We start from the raw sequence: 13416 nt of genomic DNA, 5'->3' as shown, positions 1-13416 counted from the left end.
ATATATATATATATATATATATACACGTATGCGGAGTAGACATGAACAGAGAGAAGTAGCTCCGGTTACAATGTTCTTCCGCAAGACGCACGCAGTTCTGTTTATGAACCGCTAGAGTGGCAAAAGTTACATACAGTTACATACATGATTTCATTATAGCATCAGAATAACATCTTTTCGTTTTGCAGCACAAAGAATGAATGAGAAAAGCAGCATATCCCGCCTTATTTCTTTAAATACCAAAAACAAAAGCCCATCAACATTTAAAAAATTGGGGGGAAAATCATGTAGCAATAATTACAAAGAGAGAGAGAGAGAAAATAACCCATCAACAGCATGTCTTGTATAATGAAAAAATGTGCATTATTGGAGTCCCAGCTGCTCCAGGAGGTCTTTCTGAACAGTACTGTGAGGGTTCTAGGCCTCCCTCTCTGCCACTCTTTTTTCTTCTACCAATGTGTCTTCCTTGATCCATGCTTCCAAACAAAGTCATTCTGAAGCCATCCATCCCATTTGTTTATCAAAAGATCACCAAGGGGAAAAAAAGACTAAAAATAGGACATCTGGCTTGGTTTCAGCTGAAATTGCAGTTAGTTGTGTTTGGAATAATTATTATACAATTTCATAGCAAGAATTTAGCTAAGATTTTATATTTTAGTATAATTCCTGCAATAATGGACAGTTTGCCATCGTTTTGATTTGAATGTGCTTTTATCGGTTTTGACAGTAGTGTGTTAACTGGTGGAAAGAGTACCGAAAAAATATATATACTCGAGTAAAAGTACCATTACATTCCTAAAAATGTAGTGTGAGTAAAAAGTCCTTGTCCAAACTTGAGTAAGAGTAAAAGAGTAGCTTATTTAAAAGTACTCATGAGCATTGAGTAGTGAGTATTAAGCTGTTGATTCTACCCCCTCATAATAAATGTACACTGCAATTTAAACATTTAGAAAACATTGTACATATTGTAATTTACATTATCTTTTGTTGTTTGTCAAAAAGAATAAAGAATATCTATCATCCAGCAATTTTAATGTCGACTGCCAACTATTTAAAATACATCAAAACAACATAGAAAAATACATCATCTTTGCATGGAAAAATAAATCAAAAATACATGTATCTTTAAAATACATCATAACAACACGGAAAAACTGAAAAGATTACAATTATTCTCAGTACAGTCATCACCATTTAAATCAGAAAGTAAAAAAAAAAAGAAAAAGATTTAAAATCAAGTGTAGGGCCACTGAGACAGAGCATGCTATTGTTGCACATAAAATATTAATGTTTAGAACAGTTCAAAGACTACAAAAACCATTAGAAACTCATACGAAAGTTCAGCATCACACACCATGAGATGGGTTAAAATTAGAAGATTAAAAAGAGCCAATTTCTCTCCAAAATGGTGCCAGTTTTAGCGTTTTGCAATAAATCACTAAACATGCTCATTTATAATACAATTTAAACATAAAATGCACATTGTTCTAAAACAGTGGTCGCCAATTCCTCGATCACGATCGATTGGTAGATCTTTATCACCGTCCCAGTAACTTAGATCCCAAAAATAACAGTAAAACAAGTACAAAAATGCATTACATTTCTCCTGTAACGGGGCTGATGAGACGAAACAGTCAAAAACACAGGCAGGGTCGAACAACAGCAAACAGGTATGGCACAGGCAAGACAGAAGAGCAATCCTAAACGGGCTTGAGTCAGATGACAGCAAATGTAATCCAGAGGGCTTGACAAGAGGGGTAATCCATAAATGTGAGCATAAGGCCAGGCGAGGAGCAAACATAGTCCGAAACAGCAAGCAAAGGGTTAATCCAAGATACGTGGCAAAAATCAGGAACCAGGAAAACAGGCAAGGCAAGACTATGACTAGACTACAGGCAAGACAAAAGAGCAATCCTAAACGGGCTTGAGTCAGACGACAGCAAACGTAATCCAGAGGAATTGACAAGAGGGGTAATCCGTAAATGTGAGCATAAATCCAGGCGAGAAGCAAACATAGTCTGAAACAGCAAGCAAAGGGTTAATCCAAGATACATGGCAAGAATCAGGAACCAGGAAAACAGACAAGGCAAGACTATGACTAGACTATCAAAACTAGGGCAGGCTCCGTAAAGTAGCTATCAGCTATCACAGTGATAAACGCTAAACAATACTCGGCAGTTTGAAAGGGATCTGAGTGGGGTAATATAGTGAGTGTGTGACTGGTTACAGCTGTGTGCAATGGATGATGGGATATGTAGTCCGGGAGGACATGCAACAGTTTGTGTAGTGCGAGAGTCAATGTAACGGAAGGGTGACCTCTGGTGGCAATCGAACAGAAGTCCATGGACAGGATTCGTGACATCTCCATTCTTTGTACTGTATTTTTCTGTTATTTTCGGTAGCTACTAAGACAGTGATAAATACAAACGGGCGTGATGTATTTTTCTTTGTTTTAAATCCTGAAATTATATAATCTAATTCAAATCAAAACCAACTGCTCGTGCAGTGTGTGTAGCATCTTTCTTTGGATCATGACTAAAATGCAGGTGGTTGCCTCTAATTTCAAAAGGCTACAGATATTTTTGTTTAAGGCCAGTTTGTTTGTTATAAAGCAAATAACCAATAAATAAATTTGCTTTAAAAAATCAGTATCAGAATCCGCCAATTTGTTAGTTAAAAAAAAAGAAAATCTGATTCTGAATCGACTATGATCGGTGATTCACTAATTAAAATACTAAATAAAAGGCCTCAAATTGGAAGTGCAATCTGGGATATCTTTTTCTATAAATTCTTAAATAGGTAGATCTAGTCTTTCATAAAGGCCGAGGTCAGGAATCTTGGGCTTAAAATGTAGGTGACCACTGTTCTAGAAGGAGGGCATCATCGCCTACCTTTTACACATTTACTCAAATTGTTATGCTGATAATAAAATTTTTAAGGTGAAAGAAAAGCATTAAATAGGGAAGTATTTCCGGGGAAAAATTTTTTTCAAAAGAAAACAAGCTCTTTGCTGAGCCGCGGCGATATCAGAGAAGCTGTTCTATCAGCAGCATCCACAATTGAATGGAACAAAAAGTTTTGAACTTGGAAAATAGTTTTTGCGCGAGTGCACTTGCTAAATGAAGGCGGATTGTATAAAATGGTTCAAACAAAAAACATTTATTAACAATCTGCAGTTTTATTACATCACACACTGACACAGATGCAGTAAATATAGAATGGGAATCTATGTCATTTAGCATTGCATTCTGTAGCACAAGTAGCGTACAAAACAACAAATACAAATCACCAGAGAAAAAAAACTACTGTATTTGCGTTAATATTAGGGCTGTTCAAGTTAACGCATTAATTAATGCTGACAATTATTTTATCGTGCATTAACGCATTTTATTATTATTATTATTATTTTGAAAGCCCGTTGCTCACTGGCCCTGAATACCATACACAACTGAATGGAACAAGAAGTGTTTAACTTGAAAAATTGTTTTTGCGCGAGTGCACTTGCTAAATGAAGGCGGATTGTATAAAATGGTTCAAACAAAAAACATTTATTAACAATCTGCAGTTTTATTACATCACACACTGACACAGATGCAGTAAATATAGAATGGGAATCTATGTCATTTAGCATTGCATTCTGTAGCACAAGTAGCGTACAAAACAACAAATACAAATCACCAGAGAAAAAAAACTACTGTATTTGCGTTAATATTAGGGCTGTTCAAGTTAACGCATTAATTAATGCTGACAATTATTTTATCGTGCATTAACGCATTTTATTATTATTATTATTATTTTGAAAGCCCGTTGCTCACTGGCCCTGAATACACATACAGACAAAGCAGGGGTCACAGGAGAGGTGGGATGTTGATCAGTACTGGCTTGGGATAGGCGTCATCACGCGTCTCAACCAATGAGAGCGTTTGGGGTGGGCCTAAGACTGCAGCAGCGCTCGCATGGACGCTCCCGATCAAATTATTTAGGCTAAGCATCAACATTCACAAACCACTGTTCACTGTTATTTTTAACAGATAAGAATGCAACATGCTCGTAATCATGACTTCACAAGTGGGACTTAGGAAGTTTCCGATGGCACGTGAAGACAGCAGAGAAGCGGTCTCGCTCAGCACAGTGGAGTGCATCGTTTTGTTAACTTTGTGGTTTATCCTCTCACAATATATTGCTTTACAGATCTATCACTTTTGCCGCTCGGAAATGTTCACGCAATCATGCTGCACGTATCAGAAGTTCCGCGGTTAGCGCTCACACTGCATGCGTACCGCGCCAAAGCCCAACTGAACCACGCTCTAGCCCACCTCTTCCAACCAAGCTAGGGATGGCTAAACCCACATTGGGTCCCACGATCATGCAGGTCTCTACTCAGAAGGTGCCTGTTATGTTATGATCGAGAAGGTGCCTGTTATGATCGAGGCTCTGGACATAACTTGTTTTTCTATAAAAAAATAGAAAATATTTTCTATTAAAACGTTAATGCCCTGGTATTGGCAAATAGCTTTGGTTTTATATTTCATTTGATTACCGTATTGTCCCGAATATAAGACGACCCTGATTATAAGACGACCCCCCTTTTTCCAGATGTACTTTTTGGAAAAAGGCTTTTTAAAAACCAAATCTTGTTTTTTCTCAGTAAATCACAAAGGGAGTTTGGTCCCATCAGGCTAACGTGACAGTCACGACTCATGCAGCTGTAAGCTTTTCTTTCTCTTTTGTTTTTACTCACAATCTTTACAACACGCATCACATTATGTATTTCATGGCACACTCGTTTTATGTGTATTTGGCGCCACCTATTGTTGTGGGTGTATTATTGACATGTCAAAGTCTAGACCCTGAATATAAGACGACCGCGTTTTTTCAGATGTATTTCCAAGAAAAAAACATCGTCTTATATTCGGGACAATACGGTACATTAATATTTAAGTTGAGATTTACAAGAAATATTTTAACTGCTACTATGTAAAAGCAATACTGCTGTAAAAAAGCACCTTATTTGTTTAAAGTGTTTGCAAACCAAATGTTATTGCATTTTTGTTCATATAGCAGTACTTTTAAATGAACAAAAGTGCGCAATACACTACTTTTGAATTCATTATTGAATTGATCAAAATCATGTAATTAATCGCGATTAAAATTTTTAATCGTTTCCCAGCACTAGTTAATATTTTTAAGAGCTGCTTGCACTTGCTTAGAATAAATGGACTAATATTTTAATCCCTTGGGTTCATTTCAGTGCTCAGTCTTGTGGCTAGGACACTACACATACACAACATGATACACACTCACAGAAATCATACGGCCGCCTTTTATCGTACCACACACAGAACTAAATCGATTTCTCTTTTGCAGTTTTAGGTGGCACTGATATATCTGCCAGATAAAATAAACACTATAGCTTGATCTCAGTCAGTTGAAAGTTGTAAGCGACCCACCGCTCTGCACATTTTGTGTGTATCCCTTGTCACTTCAGACATTTGTTCTATTTGACCGTAAGTGCCCTGCGAAGTGGACATCACAGAATATTCTGCCACGATTCCAGTTCGAAGCGAGCGTATATGTTCCATTCAAATGGCATTGAAGTGTGCGAGACGTGAATTTAAATTGTATTTGTTTACAGAGGTATATTATGTCACACTTAACACTTGTCTGGTAAGTTTTGTCTGTGTGTGAAGACACTGCAGGCCGTGGCGTTGCGCAAATTCATGAATTAATATTCCGAAGTGAAGTAAACTTCGATGGGATTTCCTGTGCTCAGGAAGTAGAGAGCAATGAACACTGTGTAGGGAACATGTCAATCAGAACACAGTTCATGCATGGATCTCTTCTAATGAGCTGGTTATCTGAATCAGGTGTGTTAGATGAGAGATGTGCAAAAGATGCAGAGCGAGGGTAGGTGAGGACTGGAATTGAGAACCACTGATGTATTTAATCAATACATAATCATCATTTTGCCTAATTTATTAATGTTAAAGCATTACGGATAAATAAAAGAGAGTGACCACATTACATTTCCAAACTGTTTTCAAACATTATTCACAGAGTGAGCATTTACAAGTTCAAGTGGATTGGAAATTATGAACCTGTAATAAATAATAAATACAAATGACAAAGCCAAATTTTGGTCAAGTTGCTTATTTTCATAGAGCTATACGTTCACCATTGTGTTGTTTCAAGCTGAAAAGCAGAAAATTGCGCTTAATTTGAGATCCTGTCACGAGAGCATATGGTAGTTCATAACACAGCAAGCGTTCTCAATTCTAATGTTTTTAACTATAATATAATTTTGTTAAAATTTCTATAAATAAAAAAGAAATATAAAAAAAATATATATATATATATATATTTCTGTTTTAAACCATGAAGGCGAGCCAATGGATATCACACAAGCAACATGCAAACGTTGCGCAATATTATGCCAGGTGAACGTCTTAACCTCAGTCGAGTCACTATAGCCTACAGAAGGTGAAAGTAAAAAACCTGAGAGATTTCTAATGCTGCATTAACGGCGCATATTCTCTCAGAGAAGACGAGAGACTAATCTACTTCAATATATACTGATATCAGTAGCCTATATATCTGTCTTAAATTATTCTCTTAATATTTCTCTTGTGACCTGTATAGTGGAAAAACACGAGAAGAAACGCATTTAGCGTTAAACAGGTTGTTTTTGAAAATCGGTGCATGAAATAAAGCTGCTCTTATAGGCCTATAATTCACTGAATAAATTAATAGACCTGTTTTAGAAAAACCTTTTTTAAAACCTTTTCAATGAGGAGTAAGCTAATAGCCTAATATTATCCTCATCCTGTAATTTAATGATAAAAGTAATCTAATAATAATAATAGGCATAATAATAAGAATGTATAGGCCTAATTGGAAATGCTAAATCCTCTTAATATTGGCAATATTTGATGCTTTTGACGATATCTCCTGCATTTCAGCCCGGGCCCGATGGGCCCCAACTTATTTAAGCCCCTAGGGCCGGGCATCGGGCCTGTTTTAGGCTACTCCTTATTTTTATATTTTCGACATCCATCAATTATGGAGATGAAAAAAAAATTACCACGCTGGTGGAAACAACAAGAGACCAGGCTACCGCGACTGTTAAGAACAGCTCGGACGTGTTTAGTGTCCCGTCAGCAGCAGCAGCAGCAGCAGGGAGCTCGCCTTCAGTGCAGCTGGAAGAGGAAACTAGTGTTTCCTGAGTCAGTATCGCAAAGATGAAGTTGATGATCCCGACTCGCCATCTCCTCATGGAACGCGCCTTTAGAGAGAAATGCATCTTTAGGGATTTTATAATGAAAGAGTATTTGTTTTATAAGCTGTTTTGGCAGAAGGGGGAAAAAAGACGGGCTCGGGTCGGACTCGGGCCGAGAATTCTGATAAGCTGTTGGACAAAGGCCGGGATAGGGCCTAGACTAGACTCAGAACACAGTTCATGCATGGATCTCTTCTAATGAGCTGGTTATCTGAATCAGGTGTGTTAGATGAGAGATGTGCAAAAGATGCAGAGCGAGGGTAGGTGAGGACTGGAATTGAGAACCACTGATGTATTTAATCAATACATAATCATCATTTTGCCTAATTTATTAATGTTAAAGCATTACGGATAAATAAAAGAGAGTGACCACATTACATTTCCAAACTGTTTTCAAACATTATTCACAGAGTGAGCATTTACAAGTTCAAGTGGATTGGAAATTATGAACCTGTAATAAATAATAAATACAAATGACAAAGCCAAATTTTGGTCAAGTTGCTTATTTTCATAGAGCTATACGTTCACCATTGTGTTGTTTCAAGCTGAAAAGCAGAAAATTGCGCTTAATTTGAGATCCTGTCACGAGAGCATATGGTAGTTCATAACACAGCAAGCGTTCTCAATTCTAATGTTTTTAACTATAATATAATTTTGTTAAAATTTCTATAAATAAAAAAGAAATATAAAAAAAATATATATATATATATATATTTCTGTTTTAAACCATGAAGGCGAGCCAATGGATATCACACAAGCAACATGCAAACGTTGCGCAATATTATGCCAGGTGAACGTCTTAACCTCAGTCGAGTCACTATAGCCTACAGAAGGTGAAAGTAAAAAACCTGAGAGATTTCTAATGCTGCATTAACGGCGCATATTCTCTCAGAGAAGACGAGAGACTAATCTACTTCAATATATACTGATATCAGTAGCCTATATATCTGTCTTAAATTATTCTCTTAATATTTCTCTTGTGACCTGTATAGTGGAAAAACACGAGAAGAAACGCATTTAGCGTTAAACAGGTTGTTTTTGAAAATCGGTGCATGAAATAAAGCTGCTCTTATAGGCCTATAATTCACTGAATAAATTAATAGACCTGTTTTAGAAAAACCTTTTTTAAAACCTTTTCAATGAGGAGTAAGCTAATAGCCTAATATTATCCTCATCCTGTAATTTAATGATAAAAGTAATCTAATAATAATAATAGGCATAATAATAAGAATGTATAGGCCTAATTGGAAATGCTAAATCCTCTTAATATTGGCAATATTTGATGCTTTTGACGATATCTCCTGCATTTCAGCCCGGGCCCGATGGGCCCCAACTTATTTAAGCCCCTAGGGCCGGGCATCGGGCCTGTTTTAGGCTACTCCTTATTTTTATATTTTCGACATCCATCAATTATGGAGATGAAAAAAAAATTACCACGCTGGTGGAAACAACAAGAGACCAGGCTACCGCGACTGTTAAGAACAGCTCGGACGTGTTTAGTGTCCCGTCAGCAGCAGCAGCAGCAGCAGGGAGCTCGCCTTCAGTGCAGCTGGAAGAGGAAACTAGTGTTTCCTGAGTCAGTATCGCAAAGATGAAGTTGATGATCCCGACTCGCCATCTCCTCATGGAACGCGCCTTTAGAGAGAAATGCATCTTTAGGGATTTTATAATGAAAGAGTATTTGTTTTATAAGCTGTTTTGGCAGAAGGGGGAAAAAAGACGGGCTCGGGTCGGACTCGGGCCGAGAATTCTGATAAGCTGTTGGACAAAGGCCGGGATAGGGCCTAGACTAGACTAATGATCTCTGCCTTTCGTTGACACATGATACGACACCCCCCACCCCCCGCGGTGCGTGCCCTTCCGCTACGCCACTGGGGACTTATTAACACTGTACGCAATGCCCGCAACCTCACACAAAATTTCAGGCCCTATGCAGGCAAACATACAGATGATTTAGTAAGCAGAACACCGAAATTTACCTTAACTTATTAGAGGAAGATGCTGATAACTCAACTGAATTGATGCTTGGAGAATGCACTTCCAGTAGCCATTTGTGGAAAATTTTCAATGCATAAAAAAAAAAAACCTTTTTGACGAAAGTCAGGAGACAGATTACTCTATTTTTATCCATCAACGTGATTGGATAGAGAGAAAGTTAAAACAAGCATGTAACGACCACTAACGGAGGGAAAACAGCAGCGTAAAAGTACAGATGCATCACTTAAAATGTACTAAAGTAAAAATACACAATTTTTAAACTACTCAAAAAAAGTACAATTTCTGATTAAACTACTTAATTACAGTAACGCAAGTATTTGTAATTCGTTACTTCACACCACTGTGTGCTAGCATTTGAAAAATGTGCAGAAAATACAGTGTTTTGCATGTTGTGGAGTATGAATGACAAAAGCATGTGTAAATTTTGAGAGATGTGGTCATTGAATGCATTTTGTCTGAACGCATTGAAAAATTATTCAGTTTGTTTAGCATAGACTTCTGTATCACTGAACGTGTGAAGAGTTTTGAAAATGTGGCTTCAGTATTGAACAATGCCTGTTAGCAATTGAAAAAGATGTAATAGGCAGCAAATTAGTTTACTGAGGCAAAACTCTTATTTGATAGATAGTGCTTCAAAATAAAGTGTGACCAAAATTCTAAACAAATATTTTTGTTGTTGTTTTTCTAGATCTGCTTTTAATCATCTTGAAAAGGAACTGATTAAACTCTTAGACAGTGATTACCCTCAACTCCAGCAGTGCATAGAGAATCTACGTTGTATCATCGGAACATTTCTTGACAATAACAGAAGTGCTGATAAAGGCTCTAGAGATGGAGCAATAGCAGAAGCAGCTGGACGTACCGCAATGGCTGTGGGGCTAGCTTTCGCTCCATTTACACTGGGGATTTCTGCTCTTATTATCTCTGGAGCAGGAGCAGCGGTGGCTACAGGTGGTATGATTGGTAGTGTAGTCTGGAATAAGAAGAAAACGAACCAGGAGGCACAGTTAAGAAAAGAGGTTGAAGCTGAATTGAGAGCATTTCAGAATAAAATCATCCCTATGGCTGAAAAGATAAAAGATATTAGTCAGCGTATTAAGGAAATACTCAGGGACCTTAGTAACCCTGAGCACAATGTCAGTTACTTAAGTAAATATTTTACCTCTGCCTGTGAGTTAGTCCACTTCCTACAGATATATGACGTTGGTGGATTGGCTGTGCAGATTTCTAAAACTGTGCATTTGACTGGAGACATCACAGACATTTTGGCTAGGGTTAGTACAGATATCCTTCAGAAGCTCACTGATGTACAGCGACAAATCAGTCTGTTAGAGTGCATGATGGGAGAAATTAAGAAAACAACAGACAAAATGGCAAATCATTAGGTTTCAAATCAGTAAATATCAATGGCTGAGACCAACCCAAATGATAGAGGACAACAGCCCTCCGAGTAAACAGCTCTGGGAATTGAATGGTTTTAACATGGTCTTACTATAATAATGTTAGCATTGTAAAAAATGTACTATAGAATATATATTCATGTCTCTGTTACACTTAATGTTGTCACATTTTCCTGGTTAAATAAACATTATATAAAAAGAGACAACGATTATAATTCTATTTTGTATTTTATCTAATAATTTTATTACTGTGATGAGTGGGGCGGGGCCGAGAGCTGTGGGAACAGAGCGAGGCTGGTGGAGTGAATGATAATGCGCGACACCTGCACCACTCACCGGTCTTGAGTCCCATGGAGGATAAAAGGAGGAGCGACGACAGTGAAAGACGAGAGAGGACCAGCCCTGGACTTTATTTTGTGTTTTGTGTACGGACAACTGCCGCTTTACTTTCATTTTGTGTTTATTTTATTAAAGTGTTTAAATGTTCACCGGTTCCCGCCTCCTTCTTCCCGAGCTACGAACTTTATTACAATTACTAATTATACATTTCATAGTGTTTTTATGCATTTTTACATTTATTCCAAAATAACTAAAGTCAGTAACAATTTTAATAATATTTCGGTAACACTTTACAACAAGGTTTCATTAGTTACCATTAGTTAACTACCTTAGTTAACATGAACTAAGAATGAACAACCTTCTACAGCATTTATTAATCTTAGTTCATATTAATTTTCAACATTTTCTAATTATTTATTAAAATCTAAATTTTTGTTTGTTAACATTAGTTAATGCACTGTGAACTAACATGAACTAACAATGAACAACTGTATTTTTATTAACTAACATTAAAAAAGATGAATAAATACTGTAACAAATGTTAATTGTTTGTAAGTTAACACATTAACTAATGTCAACAAATGACACCTTATTGTGAACTGATATTCAGCTGTTCTTTTTAATAGTCAACTATTTTTAGTCGTCATCATAAAAGCTCTGTAAAAAACTATCAGACACTAAGATACATCTTTCATTTCATCAAGCTGAATGCTCACTAAAAACTGACACGGTCATCACGTTTTCAGGCCATTTTGAATTTTATTTTGAAAAATAATCTTAATGCAAATGGAAACAAGATTATTTTTCTCACCGCACCACTTTCATTTTCATCATGCAGACACTGTAAATGTGACAAAAATGGCATGTCTTTTTTCACGGGATCCTGTAGATCTCAGAGTCAACCTACTCAGACTGGATTGAACTAACTCTGTTCAGCTGTTCTGAAACCGATAACTCAAGAGTTTCCAATCTCAGTGCAAGTCAACTCAGCTGCTCATGCTGGAGGTGTTTCCATAGTGCATACAGTGCGTGCATAATTATTAGGCAAGTTGATATTCTGATCATATTTTTCTCCAAGCACATTTTAACAAATTTCAAACCACATCAATCTTAATAACTACTATTAATCTTGTATTTAATCATTTATAATTTATATATAATTGTTCATGAAGGTTGTAAGTGAAAAACTCCTTATATTGAAGTGTGCATAATTATTAGGCAGGTTTTCTGTTACAGATAAAATGAACTAAAAAAGATATTTAACTCAGACTGAAAGTCAAAAATTATAAAATGGCCATGAGAAGGATGCAATACTAGAATTTGCAAAGTTAAGGCATGACCATTGGACAGCAAAATGATCATTGGGTCAGCATGGTCAGAAAAAACAGGTGGAGAAGAAAAGATAAGTTAACTGCAAAACAATTTAGAATTAAGGGGAAGAATTAGGTGTAAAACCATCAGGAATCATTTAGGGTGCTTTCACACCTGGCCCGTTGTTTTGGAACCTGGTGCGTTTCCCCCCTAAGCTCGGTTCGTTTGGGCATATGAACGAGGTGGTCTCGGCTCGATTTAAAACGAACTCTGGAGCGGTTCGGTTGTAGTGAGAAAGCAATCCGATCCAACGGACCAACGAACCAGGCTATATCACAATGTATGATGGGTAATTATGTAAGTTCTGTGAAAAGCAGTAGACGTTTAGGATGGATAGTATGCGAATTGGGGCGCAGCAGATGTCTGTGGGTGAGTACGTCTTTGCTATTCAAAATCAAAGCGTGACTTTTCATTTTATAATGCCGTCTTGTTGCTCTTTTTCGTAGTAGGTGCATTTTAACAATGTTTTCCCGACGAATCCTGGACTCCTGCTCAAAATGATAAATTAATATAACGACCAAAAAAACCAACAATAAGTCCGCAAAGCTGTTGTCGCTCCAACATTGTAATAATTTTAATCCATTTCGGAACAAAGCAATCGATCTACAGGAGTGAAAGCACCCTTAGTCTCCAGTGCCAACATTTTTCAGAACTGCAACCTACATGGAGTCTCCAGAAGAACAATGTGTCAGTGTCAGCGAATCCACTCAATCACCAGCCTCAACTTACACCAGATCACGCTCACCTGAGGTCTAATCACCCGCACCTGCCGTCTCCAATCAAGTCACCTATTTGAGCATGCTCCACTCAGTCACTCACGGTCCGGTCTACCGTTCACGTCCATTAACTATTCCAGACTCCCTGTACGTTACTCACCTGTGTGTACTTACCCCTAGATACTCCGACGATCCTCTGACGTTTCCTTCCTCCATTCCTGGTGCCGGATCTCCCACGAACCTGCAAAGATATTATTCATCACCGTCCAGCTAAGAACCATTGAACTATTCCTTGCATTGGATACGCACCTGTATT

General features: G+C 37.3%; 1 protein-coding gene across 1 annotated transcript in view; it reads left to right on the top strand.

The window, feature by feature from the left end:
- Positions 1-10695, top strand: part of LOC107685261 (uncharacterized) — a 12724-nt gene extending 2029 nt beyond the window's left edge. The window contains exon 2 of the mRNA XM_016481779.1: positions 9963-10695. Within this exon, the coding sequence (XP_016337265.1) occupies positions 9963-10659 (697 nt within the window). The 3' untranslated portion in view covers positions 10660-10695. The remainder of the gene's footprint in view (positions 1-9962) is intronic.
- Positions 10696-13416: the final 2721 nt, after the last annotated feature.

The sequence above is a fragment of the Sinocyclocheilus anshuiensis genome, unplaced genomic scaffold, assembly GCF_001515605.1.
Source record: "Sinocyclocheilus anshuiensis isolate Anshui unplaced genomic scaffold, SAMN03320099.WGS_v1.1 scaffold970, whole genome shotgun sequence".
Classification (NCBI taxonomy): Eukaryota; Metazoa; Chordata; class Actinopteri; order Cypriniformes; family Cyprinidae; genus Sinocyclocheilus; species Sinocyclocheilus anshuiensis.
The sequence above is the reverse complement of the archived record's forward strand: the minus strand, read 5'-3'. Positions and strand labels throughout refer to the sequence as shown.